Source organism: Dendroctonus ponderosae, unplaced genomic scaffold, assembly GCF_020466585.1.
Source record: "Dendroctonus ponderosae isolate FM_Combo_2020 unplaced genomic scaffold, Dpon_F_20191213v2 Dpon_F_20191213_7, whole genome shotgun sequence".
NCBI lineage: Eukaryota > Metazoa > Arthropoda > Insecta > Coleoptera > Curculionidae > Dendroctonus > Dendroctonus ponderosae.
The window spans coordinates 9,769,787-9,797,557 of NW_026018916.1; the positions used below are offsets into that span (position 1 = coordinate 9,769,787).

Consider the following 27,771-nt stretch of genomic DNA (forward strand, 5'->3'; position numbering starts at 1 on the left):
TTTAAAAATTCCCAGTTAATTGAGAGCAATTGGTCTTTCAAACTTGAGACCACATTATAATAAATTTTCTTTAGAGAGTAGGAATGCATCCGATCAGCGGTTGAACAACAGGTTGAATTTTTGAAGGTGCAAATTGAGTCTAGACTTTTACGACCTGCATATAAAGTAACTCACAGACTTTTATTCATCGGACTATTTGATTCTCGGCAATTGGCAAGGAATTATGTTTTTCTCGACGGTGATTGACATGAAAAAGATTAATTGCAATATGAATATTAGAATGTAACTGCGATTTAGAAGTTTGTCGTATTGCATGCGACAGTTTAACAAATTTATATCAATTTTGGATATTAACAGCCTCAATAGATTGCTGTTAACATCACTGAAGGCAAATAAAAAAGTAGACGTGGTCAATATTAATTTTTAATATGAGTAAATGCGAATCTATTTACATTTTTTAAAGATCAAATCTTTATAATACTGGCACTTTTTATGGACATTCCAAATATACCTAGGATAAAATTTCATGTTAATTACAAAGTGCAAGAAGTATTTGAAAGAAGAGACTGATAATGAAACTGCAAAATTATCACCTCCAATATGGCTTATGTGCAAATATATTCAAAGCCGGTTGGACCATCCAAGATTAAATTTCACAATATCAATTTGGGCCGCAGTTTGTGAAAAGCTATAACTTGGATTAAGGAGCTCTCTGTACACAAAAAATATCCGTAATTTATTTGCAGCAATGAAATGATTTGTCCAAAATTTTGTATTTGAACCTTAAACAAATTGTCGATCGCCCCATTATTATGCTTTTTTTAAACGCTTTTTAAATATAAACATCAACTTTCCTTTTACATAAAAATTTATTTAAAAAGTCATTATTATCATAAGTAGTTCCTAGTCCAGATCAAAAGGATATTTTCTAAACCTTTGAAAGTGAAATGTATGTTTCAAAAGCTATTTAACTACGTGCGTGACATGTTATATTTGCTTATTTTCAGCGAATGCCACAACAGTTCGGATAGAATCAAAGTGCGAGTATGGGATGAAGACAACGATCTTAAGAGCAAGCTGAGACAGAAACTAACTAGAGAATCAGATGACTTTTTGGGCCAAACAATCATAGAGGTAAGCATTGAATTCCTGTGCGTTCATCACATTTGTTCCGTTAAAGTTTGTTTTAAAAACAAGAAAAGAGGTCTTAAGCTCAGAAATTTGTTATGATCACCTGTAGAGAGGTAAGTATAAATATTAACGCATATACAGGATCTGCATATGAGGTGCGAAAAAATGCTACGGCAAATGCCAAAGGCTGAACTATAGCGATTTATTGGAACTACCTAAGTCTAAAAGTGAATGATTTCGCCGAGACAGATTTTCATTTTACCAATCGATCAAAATTTTAATTTTCTTTTAGTTTTTCATCAATAGTTTCCATGAAAACTACGCTTTCTTTACAATATTCAGCAAAGAGTTTTGCTAAATTGAACTCACTGTAGCATATTAAAAGCACTGTTAGTTTCTTCGGTTATAAGTACGCATTGTTTGTCGTAGTTTGAGTTGGTTTGGTTTAGTTTCGATTAAAAGCATTTATTTTTTAAGAACTGTCTGTTGTTGATATCTGATAAACGAAATTATTTGAACCCTTAAGATCTCCAACACTATTGCTCAAATCAACTCTTCACCGTGAGGTTCTAAATGCATTTCATAGAATTATGTATTTTGGAGATGCCTACATTTTATAATGAACATAAAAGAGAGTTAAATGTTTGACCCCCAAAGCAAACAACCGTGCAGAATATTGTGAGGATACACTAGTAAAAATAAACTAAAACCAAATGGAACTTTTTGCAATCCGTATTTCCGAAGCATCCGATTTGAGACATATTTTAACCTGAAAAGTTTGTGAATTTGTCCTTATCCTCCATTATAAAATCTTATAAAGCGTAAAATTGCTGCAAGTTGGAGCTTGGAATACTTCAGTATAAATCAATTATTTAAATAATTATGTTGTCCCTTTTTATACTGATAAAAAAATGACTACACAGGAGTTCGCCCTTTTGGCACCGTTAATATTAGCCCATTTTAAGGCACTTTTGTTCCAAGAAAAATACGTTTTGATCTCCTGGATTAGACGGTATTAACACAAGAATAGTGAACGACTTTCAAAGCTCTTCAATTGTTCCATCAGCTTGAATAATTAATTTAATAATTAAAGCACGCAAATTTAGTGAATATTTTATTGCTGTTTCAACCTGCCATCCCATAAGCCGAAGTAACGTTAACAACATTCAACCAATTAGCGAGATCAATATATTTGCAAACATTTAAAAAAATGCCACAAAAAATCATAATAACATTGATCTAGGCCTGTTTAGCTTGTAAGCTTCTAATTAGGCCCTAGATAAAGTCGGTAGCTGTGTTTCCTGATATTGTCCACCGTATCTCATAACACTTACTGAAGTTATGCACAGTTAGGGATGGGGAACTATGATGGAAATAGATTCTCGATCCATTTATCTAAAAGAATGCAAGTTGTGGCATTCGCCGTTTGGAAACGTTCAATACTTATCTACTGAATTTATTTAACAGGCTCTTTTGCTTAGGGCAACTTTTTGAAACCGAGGGAGATTGCACATGTAAGTTATAAAAAAGCGAATTGCTTTTTTACGAGGGTGGGCCTCTCGCGATAGTTACCTGATAAAGAAATGAAAACTACAAAGTAGCACTGAATCTGCCAGCTAAAGTATGCCTGATTTTACAAATAACCCTCTGGTGTTCTATTAATATCGTCGTACTAAATACTAATTCCTTGACTGATAAGATCATGAAGGAAATCAATATATTTAAGAGTCATAAAAAAAGCAGATAGTCCCGAATATTTGAAGATCAATGAATGAAACGGTGTATTTCCTTGTCGCACGACTAAAATTGACTCGAAAGTTAATTTAAAAACATTGAACAACAACTTCTTATGAAATACACACTTCTTAACGAATTTATTGGACCGGCATGAAGCATATAAGAACATTGAACTGCGATTACGTACTTTTCAATTACGCCACCGCTACTATTAGGGTAAATAGAAAACATTAAAAATGAATATAGTACTTCCAGTAATATTTATGTATTATATATATCTTTCTTCATTAAAATAAGCTTATTCTGTAGACGTTTACGTCCACATCAATATTTTGTCGCCTATTGGATTATTTTTAAACCGCTTAGCTAATCCCTTTCAGGATTTGGAGAGACAAAAAGCCGATTAGTCGAGATTCTGTTACTTGTATTTGGGACCGATTTTCTAAACGATCTGAAGCAGGACAATTTTTTTAATCACCTGCAGTAATTTGATTTCCAATGGTTTTTATTCTCATTATCCATAATATAGAAACAACTCAAAAATGCACTTGTAAGACATTGTTCATTAAGAGCTATTAAGAGCAATCTTTCGGTATAAGTATATTTGAAACTGCTTTTACCTTCTTGAATTTAATATCAACAAAAAAGTTAAAAAACAGACCCAATATCATAAAGATTCAATTTTGTATTTGTTGTTTCACTTCAAACTTGCCTAGATGATGCCACCAACGGAACATTTCGTTTTTATGAAACTCGTTTTTTAAGACTTATAATTTTTTCTTGTATATTATGTCAAGTCGTTATGAAATAAGTTGAGTAATTTTAAATACATGGTGGCCATTTTCTGAATCTTTGTATGGGTAACTTCTACATTTTTAAAGATAGAGAATCCGTTAAATGGGCAAAATTGGGCAGAATTCGATTGCCTATTCATTACCGTTTTCAAAATTTARGTACCCGACTTGGTTCCTGAAATATCCTGAAAAGACAAGAAATCAACACTTTTTTAATTATCACTTATTACGTAWACTGCTTAACTTAGAAAAAAAGTTAAAACTGCCCTTAGTACAACTTTTTGCGTTGAATCCAATAAACTAGCACTCGTTATCATAGTCAACTTGATTTACGAGATTAAAAATAAACTTATGGTTTTTTAAATAGTAATCATAGTTGGGCTGTGGGCCTTTTAAAATTCTTATTTTTTTCTGAATTTTACGATATAATTGTTTGTATGTTTTTCTCCTTTTGTTGCCGTAAGACTTCAAAAGAAGATAAAAAATGTGTAGTAGGCTATGGAAACTAGAACTATATTATCATACAAAGCACAAAAATATAATGAGTCGTTTAAATTAAATCTTTAAATTGACTTCCGTTTACGTCCAGGCATTTTTTGGCATCTTCACATTCAACTCGTGAGTTGTGTGAAGGTGCACTATCATGTTGAAAATATGCCAATTTTCGATACGATGCCAACGGAAAACAATTCAACATGTCTTCAAGTTCATTTGGTAAAGTGTAAATATCTTTCCATATTTAAATTGTGATTATAAAATAATGGATCAATAATTTTATCACTAAAAATGCCTCACCATACATTCACAAAAAAAAACACGTTGATCTCGCCTATTTTCAATTAGAAGATTATTTTCATTAGCCCAGTAAACATGATTGTGTCTGTGCATTATTTATTTTTTGTTTTGTGCTTTGTGTGATAATATAGTTCTTGTTTCCATAGCCTACTACACATTTTTTATCTTCTTTTAAAGTTTTAAGGCAACGAAAGGAGAAAAACATACAAACAGTTATATCGTTAAATTGAGGAAAAAATAAGGATTTTAAAAGACCCACAGTCAACTATGATTACCATTTAAGAAACATAAGTTTATTTTTTATCTCGTAAATCAAGTTGACTATGGCAACAAGTGCTAGTTTACTGAATTCAACGCAAAAAGTTTTACCAAAGACAATTTGAACTTTTGTTCTAATTTAAGCAGTTTACGAATTATATAATAATTAAAAAAGTGTTGATTTCTTTCCTTTTCAGGATATTTCAGGAACCAAGTCGGGTACTTAAATTTTGAAAACGGTAATGAATAGGCAATCGAATGCTGCCCAATTTTGCCCATTTAACGGATTCTCTATCTTTAAAACTCTAGAAGTTACCCATATTCAGAAAATTCAGATTCAGAAAATGGCCACCCTGTATATTCCTTGCTTTGTCAGACCTTATTATAAGTAGGTCTAGACATAGATACAAAAACCCAAATTAATTAAAGGAAATATTATGATTAGTTCAATCTTTCTTAGCATACTTTTCCACTTAATTTCTTCTGGTTTTTTTGCATATTCAAAGCCAAAATAATACGATCTTATTAAAAAACATTCTTCACATGCAAATGTCGTTTTTAACACATTAAAATGGCAGCATATTTCAATAACAAGTTTGTGACATGGAAGAGCTGCATTATATAGGGTTGTAATTAAACAATAAATGATTTCAATAAAATATGAAGCAAACGTTTTTCGAAAAATCGATTCGTCCATTTTCTATTTTTTTAATAGATTGATGGATTAGTTTAAATTTGCTTTGAAGTCTTGGTGTAAAGTACAAAAGTAAATGAACCCATTTGTTAAAACTGTTTTTGCAAATTCCAGGTTCGGACACTATCAGGTGAGATGGAAGTTTGGTACAACTTGGAGAAGCGAACGGATAAATCGGCTGTGTCTGGAGCGATTCGTCTGCATATTTCCGTGGAAATTAAGGGAGAGGAGAAAGTAGCTCCTTACCACGTGCAGTACACCTGCTTGCACGAAAACTTATTCCATTATCTCTGTGAGGAAAATAGTGGTATCGTCACGCTACCCCAAGCGAAAGGAGACGACGCTTGGAAAGTGTACTTTGACGAAGCACCGGAAGAAATTGTGGACGAATTTGCCATGAGATATGGAATAGAATTTATTTATCAAGCAATGACGTAAGTGGACTAATACTACTGTAGATCAGAAAGTTTATTAAAATTTCACCCAACTAATATTTTCGCTTTTGATTGATTCAATTTTTTTCGCACAGCTAAAATCTTTAACTGAAAATGAGTAGCTCATGCGTTTAATTTCAAACAAATTACATTTTTGATAAAACACAAGTAAATACCAAGTCCCAAACATTCAAAACAAAGAGGCATGTAGAACGTCGTTTTGCCCTAACTTTTTATCTTACGAATTAATAAGAGTTTGCCTCGATTTTTATAAAATTTTCATTCCTTTCAAAACACTTAGATTTAGGAGTGGGATTTTAAAACGCAGTCAATGCAATATTCCTTGTTGGAAACACATGCAAACTCTTCTTTTTTAAAGTAAATCTGAGATCTTAATATTTTGTCTCACAGACAAAATAAACAGTTTAAAATATATTAACATTAAAAATTAACATTACAAAATGTTGGAGGTAAACCGGTTTGTAAATTTTGCAGCATTTTTGCTTTTTTTTGCTTACCAGCAATTACACAACTCCGTCTAGCTACCGTAATGTTTTACATTTTAATTACGCTATACAGGATTGTGTTGTAGCGCCGAATTATTATAAAATATTCACTTTTTTTGGTCGATAATTAATACATTTAGCAAACTCTAATCTCGTAGTTTAAAAACGTATTGTTAAAAAGCGCAACGCATTTTTTAATGTTTTTTAATTCAGTTTCATAATGCAAAACTGGTGAGTCAATATTATAGAAACAAGGCAGATTGTAGATTGCCTGCATAAGAAAAACAACGAGCACACCAGATTATATATGGTAAATATATCTCTAGTTGACGCATTTATAGTTCTTCTTTGCGTTTTCATGTATTCTCTCACTGTAGAGATACATGTAATGCTACTTGATAGCAGTTTCAATTTAACTTTTCCCAAGACAAAAACGATGGTGAAATTAAATCAAATTTAAATGTTAGGTGCATTGGCGCAATACATTGGTCGATTTCCGAATGTTCCCAGTCCATGGGTTCAGTGAAAATTTAATTTAGCCAGAGCGTCAAACGAAACGAGAACCGTTTCGACACTGCAGAGTGCAGACTGCAGATAGCGCAGACAATATTGTATAATGAGAAAATATACAGGTCTTTTTGTGCAATTCAACGACAGTAAAGACGAAAGAACACCGAAAGTAACGTGATTGAATATTGAAATTTTTTTTTCAAAAACTGATAGGTATAAGTCCTGGTATTAAAATCGTAATTGAGAATCCAAGACCAAAAAGCCGTAACCATTTTGACCCGCAGCATTATTCTTCCCATGAGTTTATTTATATTTTGGTGTATTTCAAATATTCTTAAATGCCAAATTTGTGGAAATATTCAACTTATTCGATCTCACCACTCCTCCTTTTTGACTTCACGCATAATATTGGGCTCTGTATGTTGACAACCCTTAAGTTTTGCACAATGTTAAGTTGGGTTGAATCATATGTTTTCCAAAAAATTTATATTTTGGTTTATTACATTACTACATTTACTTTATATTTTTACATATCAACTACATATCTCAATCATTCCGGAAATTTTTCAAATTTCTCAATTCAAGGAATGTTATACGTTTATTTATTCATCTCCGCTCTCCATTATGTTTTTCAGATATGCTTATTTTATACTTTACATGTTCCGGACAATTCTTAAATGAAAAAAACCATAATTTACATTCGTTAAGTAGAAATTATCGGAATAAAATAAGCAGTTCACAACTGAATGATACATTTGCAGTAAAATATCGTGACCCAATTTAGTCCCCCAGAACTGATTTGAATGAAAAAGCACTTCTTTTCCATTTATACTGTCACTTTAATGCGACATTACAGAAATTAGCACGGAATATCCATCCTTGAAAAATGAAATTTACTTATTTACTTATCACTTAATGTTTTTGATAATACTGAACTTTTTCCAGTATGCCAACAAAAAATACGTTCAAATTCAATAATAAAATAAAAGTACCTCTGTTTTGTGCCTTAGTTATGTACATGCTAAGCTTTTTCAGGCTAAACCTATCTGGTGAGACTTAATAGACTCGAAACATGTAATTTCCTGTCTCCCAAGAGGTGCCTGACATTACCATATCTCGAAATCTGCACCTACTTATATCAGAAACGATCTTAGAGGGTTCAGGTGATATGGAAGGTTTAGTTTCTCCTGGATGCAAATAGTTTTGTTTATAGGAGTGTGTGCCTTGAAACGTTGTTTGTTTTTTTTTTCTCTTTTACTATTCTCTAAGGAATATTTTATTATAAGAACAAATGATAGTGAAAGTTTTTTCAGCAAAAGCAGCAACTTGTTCCTCCTCAGTTCTATTAATGCAAAGTACCCTTATTATATTAAATTATGGCATTATCCATAACCCTCTCTGCTTTATTTGCATATTTTCATTCCCGCTATTGGACATTTGGAAATATATTTCGCCATAGATGTTTTCTCAAAAACTTTTAAACTTAAAAAGTTGCTCTTCCAACTCATGTGAACTCGCAGTTTCAGTTAATATTCCAGATTTTCCTAGATTTTGGCCAGATCTAGAATCGGCCAGGAAAAACCGCTAGAAGATGTTTTTAGTGATCTTATTTAACCGTCAGAAGGGGCACAGTGTGAAAAAAAGTTATTGTTGGTAAACCTAATATCTCAAGATTGGGCCAACTAATTCGGATGAAATTTGGCACGAGTATACTTTACGTAATTTGGAATAAAAGAAAGATATTAGTAATACCTAAAAATATATAATACCATTTTAAGCTCGTTTTAAATGGAATTTTATAGCTATTAAAAAACTGAGTTCGGTATACTTCAAATATTATATTTATCGACATCTTATTTTCTTATGTGAAGTAAATAACATAAAACCTTCCAAAAGCTTCATGTATACCCATTAAATAATGTTGTTAAAATATGAACATCGTTAAAAAACAGCTCAATTAACTGCAGAAAACTAGTGCAAGGGAAGCCCATTGAGGTAATCTTACAGAATTAACATTTGAATCGTAAAGCCGAGGCGAGAGAGTTGTACCCTCCCAACACAGATTGTTATTATTCCCAAGTGAAATATATACAGTAATTGGCTTCTCAAAATAGCAACAAATTAATTCTGTTCGCACATTGGTTGCTCCAATGACGAGCTGAATCTCCGTAATGTTAGGTAAAAGTACTAATCGATATATTGTTAATAAAAAATCGTCTAAATAAATCTGAATGGTTTAGCTCGTTTCTATAACGCGCGTAGAAGAAAATAATAAATTTTCATAGGCTTAGATGTTAATTCGCTGGCTTCAAAAATACAAAATCAGTCAGACAAGAATTACTAGATTCTAAAGCTTTGTTGAGATATCTGTTTTTCCTTTAATATATTAGTTCTTCTAGATTAATTAATTCTTTTTGTTTTTGCATTTAATATTTCTTCATCTCAAAAACGAAGTTTTTTTAATTTGGAAAAAGTAAAAAAAATGTAAACACGACATTTTTTTGTCAAGAATACTGGTTACTTGTCCTCCGGGACTTTACAGGGCTTAATAGTTATAGCGTATACAGTTAAAGCCTATTTAAGGCAAAATTTGTTCTTTACTGTTGTAAATACCACTGCACATTTTAACCATATCAGCGAAAAGATGATTGTTAAGTGATTTTCAAAAAAAAATGTTTTTTATTTAAACACTTGTGTTGAGCATTTTCCGAATTATACTTCTTTTGTTCTTAAAACCATGCCAAAAATCACCTCCTAAAGTTTGGCTATGTACTTAAATAACACCTTGTAGGTATCTAATTCTCGGATGCAATTCTACCCTTTTGAACCAGCACATAGTTAAGCCTTTATTGCAAATGCCTCAGCTCCTCCTATTCAACTTGTTTTTTAAATAATTTGCATGCTTCCCTTTGAATGTTACAGTGGAGATTCCACTCTTACACGATTTACGCTCATTCCGCACAATACGCCGGAATGCATTAAAATGCCCTATGGAATTTGTAAAATTAGTGCAAGAGTTATTTTTTACGACGTGGATATTTAAAAGTAATCTGAAATTTTAGTCCCGAGTATTCCGTTGCAATTAAAGCGAATAAATCGTCTTCATCGGCCCTAAGGCCTAAGCGCTATACTAGTAGCTCAGGAAAAAATATAAAATTCGACAAATTAGAGAAAAGTTTAAGGTTTCGTAATTTTCTTTTGACTTGGATTTCAAGTTCAATTCATTTTAATTATGTGCTACATCGCTGAATGCTTTCGATTAATTTCACGGAGCTAAATTCAACTTTAGAGAAATAATGATGATGATTTTTTAATGACTCAGAATGGACTAATTTCGATCTCTGATGACATATTAAGATTTCAATAAGGCAATTTTTCGAAGGTTTTGTTCTTTAGTTGAATTAGTGTATTTATTTTATTGTCAAAACTAAAAACATTTTAACTGGTGATTTGATTTTTAGGTTTTAATTTAAACATTTACTTGTATTAATTCCCTTATTAATATTCCGAAAGATATGAAATAAATTTTCCTACTTAAATTTGCCGGCTTAGAACAGAATAAATTAACGTATTCTTCTAGTGAGCCGCAGATATTACAATTTCATAACCGAAAGTTTTCTATCAGGTTTCATTAAAGTTTGTTATTACACGCAAGCGTTTGGAAATGCGAACAATTTCCATCTTAAAATACTTTATTCAATATTTTGAGCCCCAGAGAGAAATGACTTTTAACGCTTAATTATTCAGTATGTATTTTAAATTAGAACGTTAAGTTTAATTGTAGGTTTTGCAGAAAATGACAATTATTCTTAATATTGATTATAAGTGTTACATCCTAATCAGTTAAGTTAATGGTTTAAGCTCCATGTGAATGTGTAATTGTAAGAAATCAATAATTTACTAATTTTGAAGTCATTACACCTTAAAGAATTATATTTTTCAAAATCAACAAAATTCATGTGCTTTATAATGCCGCGCCCGAAAAGGCATATTAAAGAAACAGGCAATTATTCATAATTTATTAAACTCTAGCGACAAAAATAAGCAATTTCTTGCGGTATAACTTTACAAATGGACCTGTTTGTATTTTTTGAGTACATGGTCTCATTCTCAGAAGATTCCCTGAATTAGTATACACATGAAGACTCTATGCGAAGCTCCAATGAAAAACCAAACCCATACGACGATTCATTTAGCCCACACTTTAAATTCGCCGAACGTGTTTTATCATTGATTTAATTGTACTTTAATTTAATTTTCAGACATTTCCACTGTCTCTCCACCAAATATCTTTGCCCTGGAGTACCAGCAGTTATGAGCATGCTGTTGGCCAACATCAATGCTTATTACGCACACACGACAGCCTCCACAGCTGTATCAGCAAGCGACCGATTTGCTGCTTCAAATTTTGGGGTAACCTCATTATTTTTAAGTTATCTATTAAACTTCATTAAGAATTTTTTTTAATCGCACTTACATGATACCTGTTATATTCTCAGTCATCAACAATGTTAACCGACTACAATTATCTCACTGATCTTAAACAAATTAGAAAGACAATTACTATCGATCAATGCAGAATTTTACGCAATTTTAGAGTTGAAAACAAAACTAATTGAACTAACGCAAACTTAATGTTTTGAAATTGAAAAAATATTTTCAACTAAAAACAACTTTAGATGTCTAAATTAAGAACATGTCTAATAATTACGACCATTACGATTTGATGCAAAAATGAACCATAATGGATTAACCTAACCGCCTCGTTATAGAATCCTATAAGAGAAGCAAATTAATAGCATGTTACTAAAATAAATTCATAAATTATTATACAAATAATATTTTTTGAAGGAAATAAGTTATTTATAAAAAGTTGATAAGTTTTTATTATGCATTTCAGAAGGAAAAGTTTGTTAAGTTACTCGACCAACTGCACAACTCTTTAAGAATAGATCTCTCAATGTATCGCAATAATTTCCCAGCTTCAAGCCCTGACAAGCTTCTAGACCTTAAATCTACAGTAGATCTTCTAACAAGCATCACCTTCTTCCGTATGAAAGTTCAAGAGCTTTCGAGCCCGCCCAGGGCCAGTACTGTTGTTAAAGACTGCGTAAAGGCCTGTCTAAGGTAAGTACAAGAAAAAAGAAACCAAATTTGAAAATACCCCGAAAACTTTATAACCTTGTATGTTCTATGTAGAAAAAATGGAGGAACATAAGTAAGCGCTGTTAGCTCTCACCTCATTTAGTAATATGTATTTCATATTCGCAAACATTTCTACGAAAATCCTACTAATTCAAATTATCTTAAGCAAGGAGGAGATATTGAGTTTCACAACCAGCATTATTCTAAGTGAGAATTAATTAAAGTAAATTGCATAAGCAGGTTTAAGCAGTAAGTAAAAAGTTCCCGAAATTATTGTCTCACATGTTTTGTTAGCTCCTTCAAAGTGTTGGATGAAGACAAATGAAGTGCGACTCAAAATATTACTGAGACATTCATGTATGCCTTAGAACCGTTTGCAAGGAATTATAAATTATCAGAAAAATTACGACACTACAGTAATTCAAAAATAATACGAACTTTATTTGCAACTAGAAAATATTACAAGTTTAATTATGAGAAAGTTTGACCGATACCGAATCGAGAGACTTAAAGCCTACCACGAAATGTTTGCTCCAGACCCTAAAGCGCCCCATGCTGTTTTATGACATAAAGTCATTTTGTGAAGAATTATTAACTATTTTCGGTTCACATATCTTACATAACAGGGGCATTAAAGAGTTCATTTGCAGGAGTGCCCTCCTGATTTGTCTCATAGTTTGATTGGTAACTTTTTCCATTTTTTGCTTTCCCGCCCCTTTTCTCCAGAAGTTAATCTCGTTGCTTTCGGCGTTTCAACGGTCCTATTCTTATAATCTTTATTTATGCTTTTCTCTCATTACACCTTATTTAATAGACCAATTGTTCTTCATCCTTGAGTGCTTTTTTTCTTTGGTTGCTTCCTCCAACTGCCGATTATGTACTATGTTTAGGTACTTCTATATTCAATACAATCCGGCTTTAATTTTTGCACCTTTGCACAAAGTTTTAGCCTCTTTCATTAAATCATTTTAACGTTGATTGTCTTCATTGCATCCCATAGCTTTCTTAGCCGCATGGTATCGAAAGCATCTCAGTGAAAAACGAATAATAGGTGCACTGTTTAGTATTTTGTGTCCTTTGTTCAAAAATATGTTGTCAATTACTGATCGATGTCTCCTCGAAAGTCTGCTTGTTCTTCTGATCAAGTCCAAAGTTTGGACATAGGATACACAAGTCAATGAAGTTATGATATCCTATTTTGCCAACTTAGCATAAGGAAATATCTAATTACACTTACGATGTACATGATGTTCACCATGTAATCGCAATAGAAACTGTTTTAAAAACTCCCTTTCCAAAGAAGTGATTATAACTATGACAAGTTTTTTGTTTTGAAAACGTGCCTATAGAACAATAAATTTCTTTCAGGTCTACATACCAATTTCTCTTTGAAAATACCTACGAGCTCTACAGTAGAGAATTCCAAACCGACCCCAGCGAACCAAAAAGGGATCCAGATGATCATGGACCTCGGTTGGATAGCGTGGACTTTTGGCACAAATTAATAGCGCTTATTGTTTCTGTGATAGAAGAAGATAAAAATAGTTATGGCCCAGTACTGAACCAGTTCCCCCAAGAACTCAATATCGGCCAGGTAAGAATTGGGAAACTGTGCGAAGCAAACGTCTCATTTGAATGCTCGCTGTTTCTTTGCAGCTATCTGCAGCTACCATGTGGTCGCTATTTGCAGTTGATATGAAATACGCTCTAGAAGAACACGAAGCACATAGACTGTGCAAATCTTCTGCTTACATGAACTTGCACTTTAAAGTTAAATGGTTGTACACCAGCTATGTGAAAGATGTTCCTCCTTACAAGGGAGCAGTTCCAGAATATCCTGCATGGTTCGAACCATTCGTTATGCAGTGGCTGAACGAGAATGACGACGTTTCGCTGGAGTACCTTAACGGGGCTTTTACAAGAGATAAAAAGGACGGGGTAAGTAATTGAGACTCAATCTATCTAATCATAAGTTTCAGCTGCTTTGTTTGTCTTTAAATTTCACAAGTGGGCTATTCATGAACGAATTGTATAAGAAAAGTCATTTGATATATTTTTTACTGTTTATACTTGAGATTTTCCGTATATGTATTTTTACGCAAAATTACTGGTGACATTGAAACTAAAATAGATGTATTTTTTTCTAAATTATATTTCTTGGTTCTTTTTTAAACACTTTTATGGCATTATTAATTCCAAATCAAAATTAATTCCTGGGTTTCAGTCATTTATTGTCTTTATTTATCAATTAAAATACGTTTCGGTGTATTTTTCCACCATCATCAGTTTTTCTAATATAACAGATAGTTAAAAAAAAATTCATTAATTTAAAAAACAATCACAGTTCGTCAACAGCCTCATCATATCACACATTAAAATACATCACAATTGCAACACTTTAAAACATTCTAAAATTAATTCCTGGGTTACAATACAATGAAGGCATTATTAATCTATTAAAATTTGCACCGAGTTCAAGTCAGAATTATAAACAAGCTCCAGAAAAGATGAAGTAATTTCGAACGACAAAGCATATTCTTTTAAAATTGAACACTTCATTTCTATTGAACTTTTTGACGGCGGATCAGGTTTTAAATTTCGTCAAAAAATTGGGTGAACTTTTAGACCAATAGATTTAAGATCAGTAAGAATAGTTTCTTGTTGACTGTTGCTGAGGCGGATTATCGAGCTAGTTGTGTGGTCTGTACCAAATTATTTACAAGTATTTATTTAGCTTTGTCTTGAATCACATATTTGAAGGTTTGTTCGAATGATGGCCAGTTTTCCATATTTCAAGTTTAAGTTTCTTTTTACGTAACGTTTTACTTACTTATTATACCTACTAAATAAAACTTTAACTTTAAAATTCCAGTTTATTTAAATATCCCAGAACAGTTTCCAAAAGGGCGATATAGAAAATGCTTGTTATCAATGCATAGTGGAACTTTTTTTTTACAATTTTAAAAACGATGAATGTTTAAATAAATAAATTTAGTAGGTTTTGAAATAATGTTTATCTTTCTCTCTCTTTTATCCAAATGTCTTAAATATTTGTATTGTATTGAATAAGGTATATTTGTTATACTTGATTTAGCAATTTCAGCAAACAATAAATACATTTGGAATAATTTCGATCGATAATCGATCCTAATTATTCTGAGAACCTTTAAATTCCTCATTTCAGAATTTCTATGTTTGAAACGCGCTTATTTCTTGCTGTCTTAGCGCAATAAAGTTCACTTTTCAATTTCTACTAGCTTTACTAATAACAAAATAATTCCACTAGTTCCAAAAGAGCAGCGAACATACATTGTTCTCCAATTCAGTGGTGGACGTTTTCACCCAGCTTACGCAATGTTTCGATGTGGTATCGAAACTGGAGTGTCCCGATCCAGAAATCTGGAAAAGATACATGAAGCGATTTGCAAAAACGATTTTAAAAGTGTTAATTGCCTATGCTGATATCGTGAAAAAAGAATTTCCTGATCATCTAAAGGAAGAGAGAATAGTATGTTTCAAAGTTCTCGTTTCATTGCAAAGAGTCAACTAATGTGTTTCCAGGCATGCATTTTGATGAATAATATCCAGCAGTTAAGGGTCCAGTTAGAGAAAATGTTCGAGTCTATGGGTGGAGAGAAGCTGGAAGAAGATGCCGCAAATATTTTGAAAGAGTTGCAACAGACGTTGAATGGTTGCTTGGATGAATTGGCGCATCAGTTTGCATCAAGGTAAACAAGGAAAAGGTGTACATAGAATTACCATGTTCTATGGACTCTCATTGTAATTCTAAGTTGATGTTCCACACATTTCTACAATTCCTTGCCCACTTCATTTCATAGGTATCCAAAAGCATGTCTACCTTTTTCCTGATACTCTCTATATTAGATAATTACGGGGAAAAGAAGTTGCAGTTTTTAGAAGACTTTTTTGGGGATTTCTAGTCTGGAACCTCGAATCACTCAAAGTGTGAAAGAATTGGGTGACCTCCTGTTGGCAATTAAGGGTGGAGGTCAACCAGGTACCCTAAATCAACCAGCTCAGAGACAACAGGTTGCAGTGGAAGCCGACGAAGTGCTGCGCCCCCTAATGGACCTGTTGGACGGTTCGCTGTCTCTGTACGCACAGTCCTGTGAGAAAACTGTACTTAAAAGACTGCTGAAGGAACTGTGGAGGATAGTAATGAGAATATTAGAAAAAACTGTAGTACTACCTCCTATGACTGATAAAACGGTATGTATGAGTGTTTTGCTATACGTACTGTTCTGTACCTACTTTTTCTTTAGATGGTGTTCAAGAGTATAACAGATAACGCGAAAAACCTGGCGGCTAATACAAAAATAGAAGATATGTCAAGATTGTTCAAGAATCACATGACTGGTAAGCAAGACGTTAAAAACGCCTTGAGCGGAGTCATGGATATCAGCAAAGAGGTGGAGAAAAACTTGTCACCGAAGCAATGCGCTGTCTTAGATGTGGCCTTAGATACTATTAAGCAATATTTCCATGCAGGTAAAACTGACTTAAACTTTGAAAAATTGGGTCTTCAAACAATATACAAATGTTTTGGTTTTTGCAGGTGGCAATGGATTGAAGAAAGCCTTCCTCGACAAAAGTTCTGAACTGCAAAGTTTGAGATACGCCTTATCGCTATACACCCAAACGACGGATACATTAATTAAAACATTTGTTACTACTCAAATAAATGAAGGTAAGTCCATTTGTGAATGCTCACGCATACTTCGATGTAATCGGTTCATCAACTTCATTAGGTACATTAAAGTCTGATTATATTAACTCATATTGGTTAACATACCTAAGACCATAATTTCAACTTCACCACCACCAATCATCACACAATCCACAATTTAAACACAAGTTGTTCTTTTCAAAAGTGCCGCTAAACAATAAAGAAACTATGATGCAACGGCAAATATCGATAGATCGTGAGGAACCCGAAGCGGGTCTAGAAGCCCTCGAAGAGCCTCTTAAGGCGAAAAAGCCCAGAGACAAATGGCCAGGTAGATCCGCTGAACGCTACCCTTGTTTAAACAAGGCTGACAGCAAGTTGCATATTACAATTTTTGCTAGTTTTTTTTTCAAGCATTTACCAAACATATACTGAGGAATATTACAATGGAAAGTTTGTTCTTGCAAAACTACAGGTCACCAAATTTATCCAGCGGGATGAGGTCATTTTATTAATTCAAAATATATGATAATACAAAAAATATAGGCGTGGATAATTAAATTCTGTTGTCGAAAGACAGCAGAGAAACACGGCAATTACTTTAAACTGTCCGTATAACAAGGAGTTTCCCCCAGTAACTGGATGTCCGATAGTGAGAATACTTGTGTTTTGGTAATAGATTTAATAATACGCTTCCAGATACCTTTTTGTGGGGTTATTTAAAAACTAAAATATGTTTTATTCAACCCTACAGCCTTAACATCATAAAACCAAACAGGCGCGCAAATACTTTTGAAATGTGAACAACTCAATAATTTATTATTTATCAGTGGCAAAGTAATCATAAAAACTCTCGAGAAAAACTAGTTGCAGTGGTTTTCCATTCATGGTTCTATTGAAAATATTTTTCGTAAAACAACAAAATAATCTGAAATCTGATATTCAGAAGAGGGTCAATGCCACTCATCTTATGCACCTATATTTGGGTATAACGGCTAAGAATTTATTCATCATTGGAATTGAAGAAGTGGCGATTTTTTAAGTGATACAAGAATGAGAATAGTTCAGCGGCCGCAGATTTTTTACTTTGTCTGTTATACAAATACGGCAGTTTGGGATGGGCAGGATGGCTTTCATTAAAATGGGCAATTATTTCTTATTTTTGGCTATCTTAAGAATATTTGAAGTAGTCTGCCATGTAACTTCTTGAATGGCTTTTAAGCGAGAAGCTCGAGTACGAAATTTTCAAGTCAATTCGAAATTATCCAAATAATTTTTCCTATAACAGAGCGGATAAGACTTATTTTTCAGGACAAGTTCTGAGTCCACTATTATTATCGAGCTACAGGGTTTTAAACGATTAATTCAAATTTGTATTTGTCTAAGTAATTTTTTAAATAATTCCGACATGGTGACTTGGTATTTGGGTGTTTTGTAACCTGAGAGCCTTAAATGTGCTCTTGAATTTGCTTTCACATGTCTTTTTTTCGTTTGAAGAGTCATAATCTTTTCCTGGATCTTCGTTTCATATTTTTTTAGCAAGAGAGTCAATTCCTCTATAATTTAGTGTAAGTTTCAAGTCGCTTGGAACAGCCGTTTTCCAGATAATTTGGTTGATCGTGAGATTATTTCACCAATGCACTTAGTTTCATTTAAAATGGTTTTCCTGATTGTTTATATTTTGGAAATTACAATTCGTAAGCCAAACATTTTTTTCGGTTCGTAATCAATAACGATTTAGCTGCTCTGGTAATTTCATTTTTTTTTGCTAAAAAAACACCATATAATTTAATCCGTGTTTCTCTTATATATTTGTCTACCACGGAAATTAATTTGCCACATCTGTTACTGAGTTGAATAAATTGCTTACTTGAATCAAACTGAGAAATTATATACTTACATTAAATATTCCTCTGTGTATAATTTGAGCACATCGTTTTCCACTAGCAAACATTCAAGCTATCGCCATCAATCACCACTTCTACACGTTGATACGTAAAAGTGACAAAGCTGTTTTTTATAAATGTAGTGCTAATACGAAACATTAGATTTTTATTCTTAAACATACTGCTACTACAAATGTAAAATGTGGATAACAAACAGCATTCTGTGAAATGCAATTAGGTTATCCTCAGACTAGAAAGTTTTAGAGGAATTTAGACTCAAGTTTGAAAAGACCGTTATTAAATTTGTAGAAAAATAGGGAAAGTCGAAATTAAGCCTAAAATCAAGCTCAATTTCATAAAACCTAAAATCAGTGAAGTTCCAAATGCAAACATTTCGAACAAATGAAAAGAAAAATTGGTAATATTGTAGTCACAAAACCCATTCCGCACTGACCTAAGATAGGACCTTCTTACTCAAAAAATAAAAAAACATTTCGACTTCCCCTAAATATGTGAGGTAATTTTGAAAGCATTCAATGAATAATGGAAGCACAAATATTGTTGAGTTGAATATATTTATGTTCTTTCTTCATTTCTTTACTGAGAGGATAGTAATCGAAATGGTGTCCATAAAGTAGTAATTAGATTAAATATTTTCTCGTAAACGAAAACGTTTTTAAAAACTTGCGCTTGCCATAAAAGTGTGGATGCAAAAACGGGTTTTACAAAATAATCATGAAAACCATTCATTCTAAGAATATCAAATTTCCACCAGAGGCTACAATTTTGGTGGACTACAAATTGTATTCAAACGCTAAGAGGTTTTCAACAAGACCGCACAAAAGGTTTACGAATGTAAATTCTATATATGACTTTTTTGTGATTTGATGAACAGAAATACTACAACTTGTACCTACTGGCTTTGATTTGCCATTTTCGTGTCAACCTAGTAGCAAAATAGGAAAGAAAAGTATCAAATAAATATTTCTGTTATCTTGTATAACAAAGATTTATTTTTGTATGTATATTTTAATTTGTATAAAATAGAAATTTTTTTTGGAAAACGCACGGCGTGCATTATCTTCAGCTTTTGGTTTTCACATCTTTATTGAATAATTCTGTATTTTAAGCACAATTAAGCATTTTTTAAAGGGCTGTTGTGTAAGAAATTATTAATATAAAGCCTCGATACAATCCTTCCGCCTTATTTCAGTTTAATTAACTGAATTTCAAATTTTAAATTAAGGATATTGTCCTATAGGGAGGGCATATTAGTAGTTCTGTTAAGGTCACAGAAAATGAATTCCTATATCAAATCTGCTGCTTTTGTTGTAGAGACGAAAATACCCACTTTATGGATACTTATACATGTGAATAAATCGTTAAAATCCGATTTCCGACAATTATTCATTGAATCATACTAGTGAAATTTGAGCATGCTATTCTGACATAGTTTTATGAATTTTAAAAATGTTCTAGAACTTTTAGATGCAATCAGTTTAATTATTCTGCAATTACAGAAAATAGTGCTTTAAGTAATCTTAACTTATATTATAAGGTGTATTTTATAAAAAAAGAAACGTTCAGGTGGGTGATACAATCCGTTGATCATGTACTGTATACATCCCTCAAAGACGGCAGTATCTAGCAAATTGGGAGCGCACATAGAATAATGTTCTTCTCATACTCGGTAGAACGAAAACTTCATGGCGCTGAACCAGAATTTTATTTCTTCATTTTCAAGAAAATATGCTGTCGATACTCTTTTTCTGTAAATTCTACACTTTGCTTGCACTCTCCCCAACATACTAGCAATGTTTAAAAACAAATATACAGGGTGGACAGATATAGGCAAGAAATTTACTTGAAAATATAACAAACGGTGATCAGTACAAAAAACTATTGCAACCAGTTTTTGTTATTGACATTTCAAAACGCCCTGTATATTGGCTCATTAAGAAGAAAAAGCAAATATAATGTCTCAGTGCCACTTTTTCCTGCCTGAACAAATAGCAACTATTGCATTATGTGCAAACGGAGAAACTTTTTCGATAAAGCATAATTAAAAGCTGCTTAATTAGACAACATTTTTATTTTTTACGCAAAATCACTTCTATAACGTAGTTGTTAAAAGGTCCAATTATTGCCGTTAATAGAGTATGCTTTTTAAACTGAAGAAAGGAGATTCTAGATAGTTAAAAGTGAACTAATTTCAGATTCAGTCGACGGGCAAGAGGGCAGCGTAGGAGAAGTTTCCATTCAGGTTGACCTATTTACTCACCCAGGAACTGGGGAGCACAAAATAACAGTAAAAGGTAAATACAAAAATACCCTATTTTCAGCAGTAAAAAATACAGTACATGTAACTTCCTATGCGTATGTAGAAACGCTTTCTTCGTATGTAGGAAAGGTCTGTTAACATAACTAGAACAAGATATTCTTGATTTAAAAAAAAATAGGTTTTTAAATGATACTATATCGGATGCTTCAAGAAATATGAAAGCAAAACGTACTATTGCAAAGCCATTTCTGAAACTGGCTCATAATGTTATTCAGAGATTTTTCCCCAACTAATTGCAACTTTTGAATGTGTTTGTTTACTGGCCTATTTTGTCTAAACACCAAACTATGCTTGCAATAGTTGTTAAACGTAACTTTTCTCCAGTATTTTATAGTCATTGTCAGCAAGAGTTACAGCGGTCAATGAAACGATTTTTTTCATATATGTATTATTATTTTATATTACAGTGGTTGCTGCTAACGATTTGAAGTGGAATTTAGTCTCAGGCATGTTCAGGCCATTTGTTGAAGTCAATCTCATCGGTCCCCATCTTTCCGACAAGAAAAGGAAACACGCTACGAAATCGAAGTCAAACAACTGGTCGCCAAAGTACAATGAAACATTCAACTTGTAAGTACTCTTTTAAAGTCCGACCAAATTAGATTCGGTTTGCGAATGGGCCAACAAAAAATATTGTAGGGAAAATCCCCGTAAATATAATAATCGCTATTAATACATAGTCATGCTCGTTTTCACATACAATGAGGCCTTATGTGAACAGGAGAAAACGATTCAACGGGTAAAATACTAGTGAAAAAATCACGAAAGTTCGTGTGGAAAATATACTGAAATAACTGAAGCAATATTGCTTTGGATGTGGCACTAACAATTGAAGTAACTTTCCACAATATACAAAAACTTTTACATAAGCTCTATAAGAAAGCTCTCTTTTAAATAAGACTATTATTAAATAGATACTTTTTTAATGTTTTCTTGCTTAGGAACGACGAATTTTTTTCACTTTGCACAAAAATCACTTTGTCGAAAGGACTTTTCATCTCATCAAAGCCAAGAAACTGATCAAGAAAAGTTGCAAAAAGCGGATAGCAGGGGAGAGCTTGTGCGACGCAATAGACAAAAATCCACTCGATTAATAAATTTTTACATTTTATTTATATTAGTAGTTAGTGGGTTTGTGTTATCGTTATCTAATAAAGGGCACTGGGCAGGATGAGAAAATTTAACGTAAAACAGTTAGGAAAATATTCGTCAGACCGTAAGAAGCTCTCTATTTCGAAATATAATTATTTCAGCACTATTGGTAATGAGGAACAACTGGATTACTACGAACTCCACATTTGTGTTAAAGACTATTGTTTTGCCAGAGAAGATAGACTTGTTGGTGTAGCTGTCATGCAATTAAAAGACATCGTTGATAAGGTGATTACATTAATTTGAGTTAAATTAGATTCTGACTAACTTCTTTCAAACATTTACCATAGGGATCATGTGCATGTTGGCTTTCACTGGGCAAACGCATTCAAATGGACGAAACGGGCTGGACCATCCTCAGGATACTCTCGCAACGCACAAACGACGAAGTCGCCAAAGAATTCGTCAAATTAAAGTCCGACATCCGACAGGAAGATAACATAACACAGTAAACAGAACTAAGCATTTACAGTTATGGAATATCCGTGAGTTTCTGTGAACGTTGAACTATTTTATGAAAAATTGAACTTTCTCTTTGGAAAGTTGAACTCTTCTCGTTAAGGGTAGCCTTCTTGTTGCTTTGGTGATTAAAAAGATATTTTCTGTAATCGATAAGTGATTGGACCATATTCAAAGCAGAATGTCGCTTGGACTAGTATTTAACCACAAACGTTGTTATTACATCTAAATATATAAAATTAAAATGTGTGGAGCATACGTTAGACAATGATTTATTAAAATATATGTTGAACAGCGAATGAGTTATTGACTGTGCAAGATTTCAAAATAGACTTTTTATTCACCAACCAAAATCCGAAACAAACACCTGCCCCTGTAAACTAAGTAATTGTAATAAAATAACAGCTTAAGTGTTAAACATAAGTTGTTATTTTGCCCGTGTTCAACATAAGTGTTTAAATAATTGTTACTACCTGAAAAGGACCGTCCGCTATATTGAACGCGATGAGACTCAAAGAACTGTCGTTATATTTACCGTGCCTCCCGTATATAAATAGTTTAATATAATTTTCAGCGCGCATGAAAAAAATTGTGTGTATACAACTAATATTTAAACGCAATAAAAAAGTAATTAATTTGAAAATTTTGTTAATTATTGATTCGCATTTCTCATTGGTTATATATGATCATGTCATCAACTAAATATTAAATCATGTATGTAACTAGATGCCAGGGTGTGCATTATACAGGGTTTGTTAGTAGCGTTTAATTTTCGGTAGCAAACATTCGTTTTGATGTTATAACAAATTGAGTGAAAATAGAAAAATCCGAATTTTTACTTAAAATATTTTAAACTACCAACATTTTTTCTCAGATTTTAATGTTCCTTTTTTGATATTATACAGTAATAACTGAATACTTTTTAATGCAAGAAATAAATAGGCCTATTCCATTTAGGATTTTCCAAATTTCGAAAGTGTTCTATTTTTATTATCCCGTGTGAGTCTTTGAGGAAGGTGTCAACTTTTACAATTTTATAAGATCTTACACACAAATAGGGAATGTTCTACAAAAATTCTGTGTCTATCTAAAACATTTTACCCTTCCAACAGCGTTTTGGCCAAAGAAAAATAAGGTAAAAATAAGACGATTTTGCTCATTTTATTATTAGTGCAATTGAAAAAGTCTAGGAAAAAATGTACTTTCATATTTTTCGACGGCTACTTTAAAAAATCGTTGCCTCTTTCTTAAGTTCTTAAATCCATTGTTTTTATTTATTTTACGGACAACGGCTGATATTCAGATCAATGTCTTTTATGTGGTAGTCTTTATTTAAAACGTAAATAAAAAAACAATTGTGCTTTGCTTTTATGCGCAAAAAGAAAAATCATATGAGAACCGCTAGTTCACACGACAAAATGGACTTCTGATTAAATAAATGTATATTTTTTAAAACAGAGTGTCTGTTTTATTAAGTTTTCGAAAGATTTAAATATTCGGAGTTTTCTATTATCACAAAACGTATATTTGCATTTATAACTGTTTCACTCCAGGCGTGATAGATTACGTTTTTTTTTCATGCTAATTTATATAAGCAAAAGTTTCCTTACATTGTATGTATGGAAAAGTAAATGAATCTCAGTTTTAGTTCAAAATACCAATTACTTACTAGGCGACGCGGGGTTCTATTCTAACATTTGATTTACCGGATTGTTTCCGTTGACTTTGGTATTGAAAAAAGTTAATTGAAGTGCACGTGCATAATGATGTTAATGATTCACTCATATTCGATTACAAACTCGGGAAATCTATTTAAGTGTCGTAATTCTATATCGAGAAATTAGTGTACAATTATAAAATTTACATGTAAATTGAAAGTAACATTTCCCCAACATCATTTAAGCTTAGTGCTTTAAGGTTCGTTTTGCTCTTAAAGAGATAAGATATGTGACAAAACATTATCGTTTTCCCTATGCTCGAAATGGTTACTTATTACCTTTAAATAGTGTTTGTTGCATATTTTAATCACATCTGTAAAATTTGTTTTCGCTCTGTGATAAAATGTAAGAAATTAATGTGTATATTTCATTCAGATTTAATATCTCTCTCTTTATCAATCTACTGAGTCACTTTAAATTACTCTTGTATCATCCTAGTCTACTTTTGAAATTGACAATATTTTAATTATTAACACTAAAAAAAACTATTCAACAAATTAAGGAAAGTTAATTTTGAAGTTGATATTACTATATTCAAAGTTAAGATCTCCTCAATTTAACTATTATTAGATTGGAAGAAAATACTTTGTTAATGCGCATCTGTGTTAGAGATAAACATGCTAGACAAATATTAATTTGATATACTATACGAACTGAGTAATTAATATTTGGTACTTTTGCTATTCACCAACTTTTTCAGATAGAAACAAGCTCTGAGGAATAATAAATTGTAGGTGCATGTTACGGTTCTGCTTAAAAAAGTTATAATTTCATGTTTGTTACCTTATTTACTAATTTCGAATCGTATTATTATCTTAATTATAATAATTCTAAATTAATAAATAATATCTACTCACCCTGTGTAAATCTGTGTAAGTAATCATATATGATTTAGTCAATAAGATCAATATTATTGAGCGTTTAGTTTTTGAGATCCAGGCAGAAAAAACTGGTTTTATCTTTTCATTTTAAAATCATTAAAAATGCAAAAGTTGATATTTTCCAAACTTAGTTAAAAATCTTAGATTTAAGTTTTATTGCTTTTTGGCAAAACTTGCACCGGGTGGCTTATAACGACTTCCAATCACTTTTATTCAAAAACATGTGCAGAAACCCGATTGGTTTTTACATGAATTAAATATAAAATGTTAGAAATAATTAAACTGATTTGACATTTTCAGGAGCCAATTTTTAACAAATGAATCGATAACTGTATTATTGGTAGTGAGTGTTCGATGGGAAACTGGAAATAATTTGAGATTATGAGATTTCATAGCAAAATCTTGAAATTAATTCCAACAATTATAAAATAAAATAAATATTTTGCAAGTAAAAATCTCAAAAAGCAATGAGATTTTAAAATATGTGCATATTGCACGTTTGTCTTAACATAAATCATTATCAATTTCCAAATTTTGCTGTTATAAATTGAACAGTGCATACATTTGTCTCAATTAATGTAATATTTACATGTCCAGCAATCACGTATTCCTCTGTGCAGTTTCTATGTACCACTCACACTTTCACATACAATCAGCTAAATCATATAAATATAGCAAAAGATTCGTAGCTTAGAGCAGGTATGTTTCATATATCAGTGTATATCATATCAAATCTATTGGTGCTTCAAAACGTTTTTTTTTTACATTTATCGAAATAACAAAACTGTATGTTCTCTTCTGTGCCCATATTACAAACATGTTTTTTTTATGAATGGGTCGATTTAAAGTCGATATCAACAATGATTACAGGTTTGATGAAATTGGCCACATTGAATGAATCAAGGTTTTTGAAACGGGACCATTTTAAAATCTATAGAAAGTATTCGGGTAAGTTGGATCTGATCCGACATTCCGTGAAACCATGCAAGAGGCTAAAGCTTGTAATCATTAGACTTCCAGTCCATTAATATGTATATCCATTAACTAACATAAAATATCATCAAATTCGTATTTCGTTGAGAATTACCATTGCTTTGCACTCGCTAAGTTCATTTTGGTTACCGAATACATTGATTTTGCAAAAATAATCACTATTATCACATTGACCAATGTATATGTATCAGTACATATTATGATCACTTATCCAATAATTAGATCTATTATAATATGTACAAAATTCAAAAGTAGGTAGTTATCTATATTTCTTGGACAAATATTTCAACATGATTTTGTTTCGGGTTCTTCTAGCTCTCAGCAAAGAATGTAACTAAGACTACTTTATTAAGAATCAATAATTAAGTAAAGAACACTGTTAAAAATCTATCTACAGTTATTTTAGTTGACCTTAATTAACCCGGAAAAATTAATTTAATTTGGACGTGGTTGATAAAACCTAAATGTTTGAATCCATTGTAAAAATGCTACACATTAGAATGAATACTTCACTAAATCATGTTCACTTTTGTCCACATCATTTTTGTTACTATAACGTTTCGATTAGCTATGTACATATATAGTAATGTAAAAACATTTGAAGAAGACAGGTTTTTGTCATGATAATAGTCAATTCGTTTTTATAATCCAATCCCGATCCACTTGCAAATTCATTATTCAACAGTTGAATATGTTGAAATGAAAAGCTGAATACGATTGTTTCTGCAATTTGTATTATGTGCAAAACAAATAATAAAAATCTAAATTAAAAACTAGTAAACGGTATACCTGGTACTCAATTTGGAGTATGGCGATTTTTTTGTGCGGTTCAACAGAAATTAAGTGAAGAAGTGGAGAATCGTAAACTTTCGAGCTTCGAAAAATTCAAAATGTTTGAATAAAGCATTTTTGTAATACAAGTCAACAATATGGGATATGGCAAACAAGGGGCAAAGTAATGCAAAACTTACCAAAAGCTGCATCGTGCCACCTGAAAACAAATAACAAAATGTGTTTAGTGCTGCAGGAAATTTGTTCCAAACCATTAAGAATAAGAAATATAAGGAATGCATAAAACTTCAGTTGGATTTCGAAAAATTGAACTCAACTTCAGTTCAAGCTAGAGAATTAACAGACCAGAAAAAATCCTTACCAGTTTTCTGCACGCTGGCGCCCCATCCTCCATTTTCTATAGTTTAACAAAAAATAATTTGTTTCAATTTATAATTTTGAAAAACCACGTGAAATTTGAATGGTTTGGCCAGGATCACCCGCAACGTTTTAACGTGCTATCCGCCAACGGCAAGTTATTCCAGTTATTTGATTGCAAAGAAAAATAAATAGAGAACTGAATAAAAGTTTAATTATTTTTCGAAAAACTAAACTCAGCTCAATTCAGTTTACGGATTAATAATCCATCTTACCTGCCTTCTGCAAATTGGCGCCTCATTATTTATCCATTAATTCTCAAATATCACACACTACACTTGAACAGACAATGAATATCCAGACGAAGTTAACAGGTAAGATGATCGACCCTACTTGCCTTATGAACAAGATGACTGAACTAAATTCACCTTTAAGAAAAAACTCATACGATATTAAGGTGTTTATCACATTAAAAACGCACCGAGCTACAGAACTTACATA

The 27,771-nt window shown here is 32.1% G+C and overlaps 1 protein-coding gene across 4 annotated transcripts in view; it reads left to right on the forward strand.

The window, feature by feature from the left end:
- Positions 1 to 26,750, forward strand: part of LOC109542778 (protein unc-13 homolog B) — a 78,464-nt gene extending 51,714 nt beyond the window's left edge. For 3 of the 4 annotated variants that reach the window (XM_048668225.1, XM_048668224.1, XM_048668226.1), the window contains 16 exons: positions 1,008 to 1,134; positions 5,524 to 5,843; positions 11,122 to 11,272; positions 11,760 to 11,986; positions 13,373 to 13,598; positions 13,661 to 13,942; positions 15,291 to 15,512; positions 15,566 to 15,732; positions 15,946 to 16,234; positions 16,288 to 16,513; positions 16,581 to 16,712; positions 16,897 to 17,022; positions 20,794 to 20,892; positions 21,326 to 21,488; positions 22,172 to 22,298; positions 22,361 to 26,750. In XM_048668225.1, coding sequence (XP_048524182.1) covers positions 1,008 to 1,134; positions 5,524 to 5,843; positions 11,122 to 11,272; positions 11,760 to 11,986; positions 13,373 to 13,598; positions 13,661 to 13,942; positions 15,291 to 15,512; positions 15,566 to 15,732; positions 15,946 to 16,234; positions 16,288 to 16,513; positions 16,581 to 16,712; positions 16,897 to 17,022; positions 20,794 to 20,892; positions 21,326 to 21,488; positions 22,172 to 22,298; positions 22,361 to 22,522 — 3,046 coding nt within the window. In that variant the 3' untranslated portion in view covers positions 22,523 to 26,750. The remainder of the gene's footprint in view (positions 1 to 1,007; positions 1,135 to 5,523; positions 5,844 to 11,121; positions 11,273 to 11,759; positions 11,987 to 13,372; positions 13,599 to 13,660; positions 13,943 to 15,290; positions 15,513 to 15,565; positions 15,733 to 15,945; positions 16,235 to 16,287; positions 16,514 to 16,580; positions 16,713 to 16,896; positions 17,023 to 20,793; positions 20,893 to 21,325; positions 21,489 to 22,171; positions 22,299 to 22,360) is intronic. The other variant, XM_048668227.1, reaches the window with a different exon arrangement.
- The last annotated feature ends 1,021 nt before the right edge of the window (positions 26,751 to 27,771 follow it).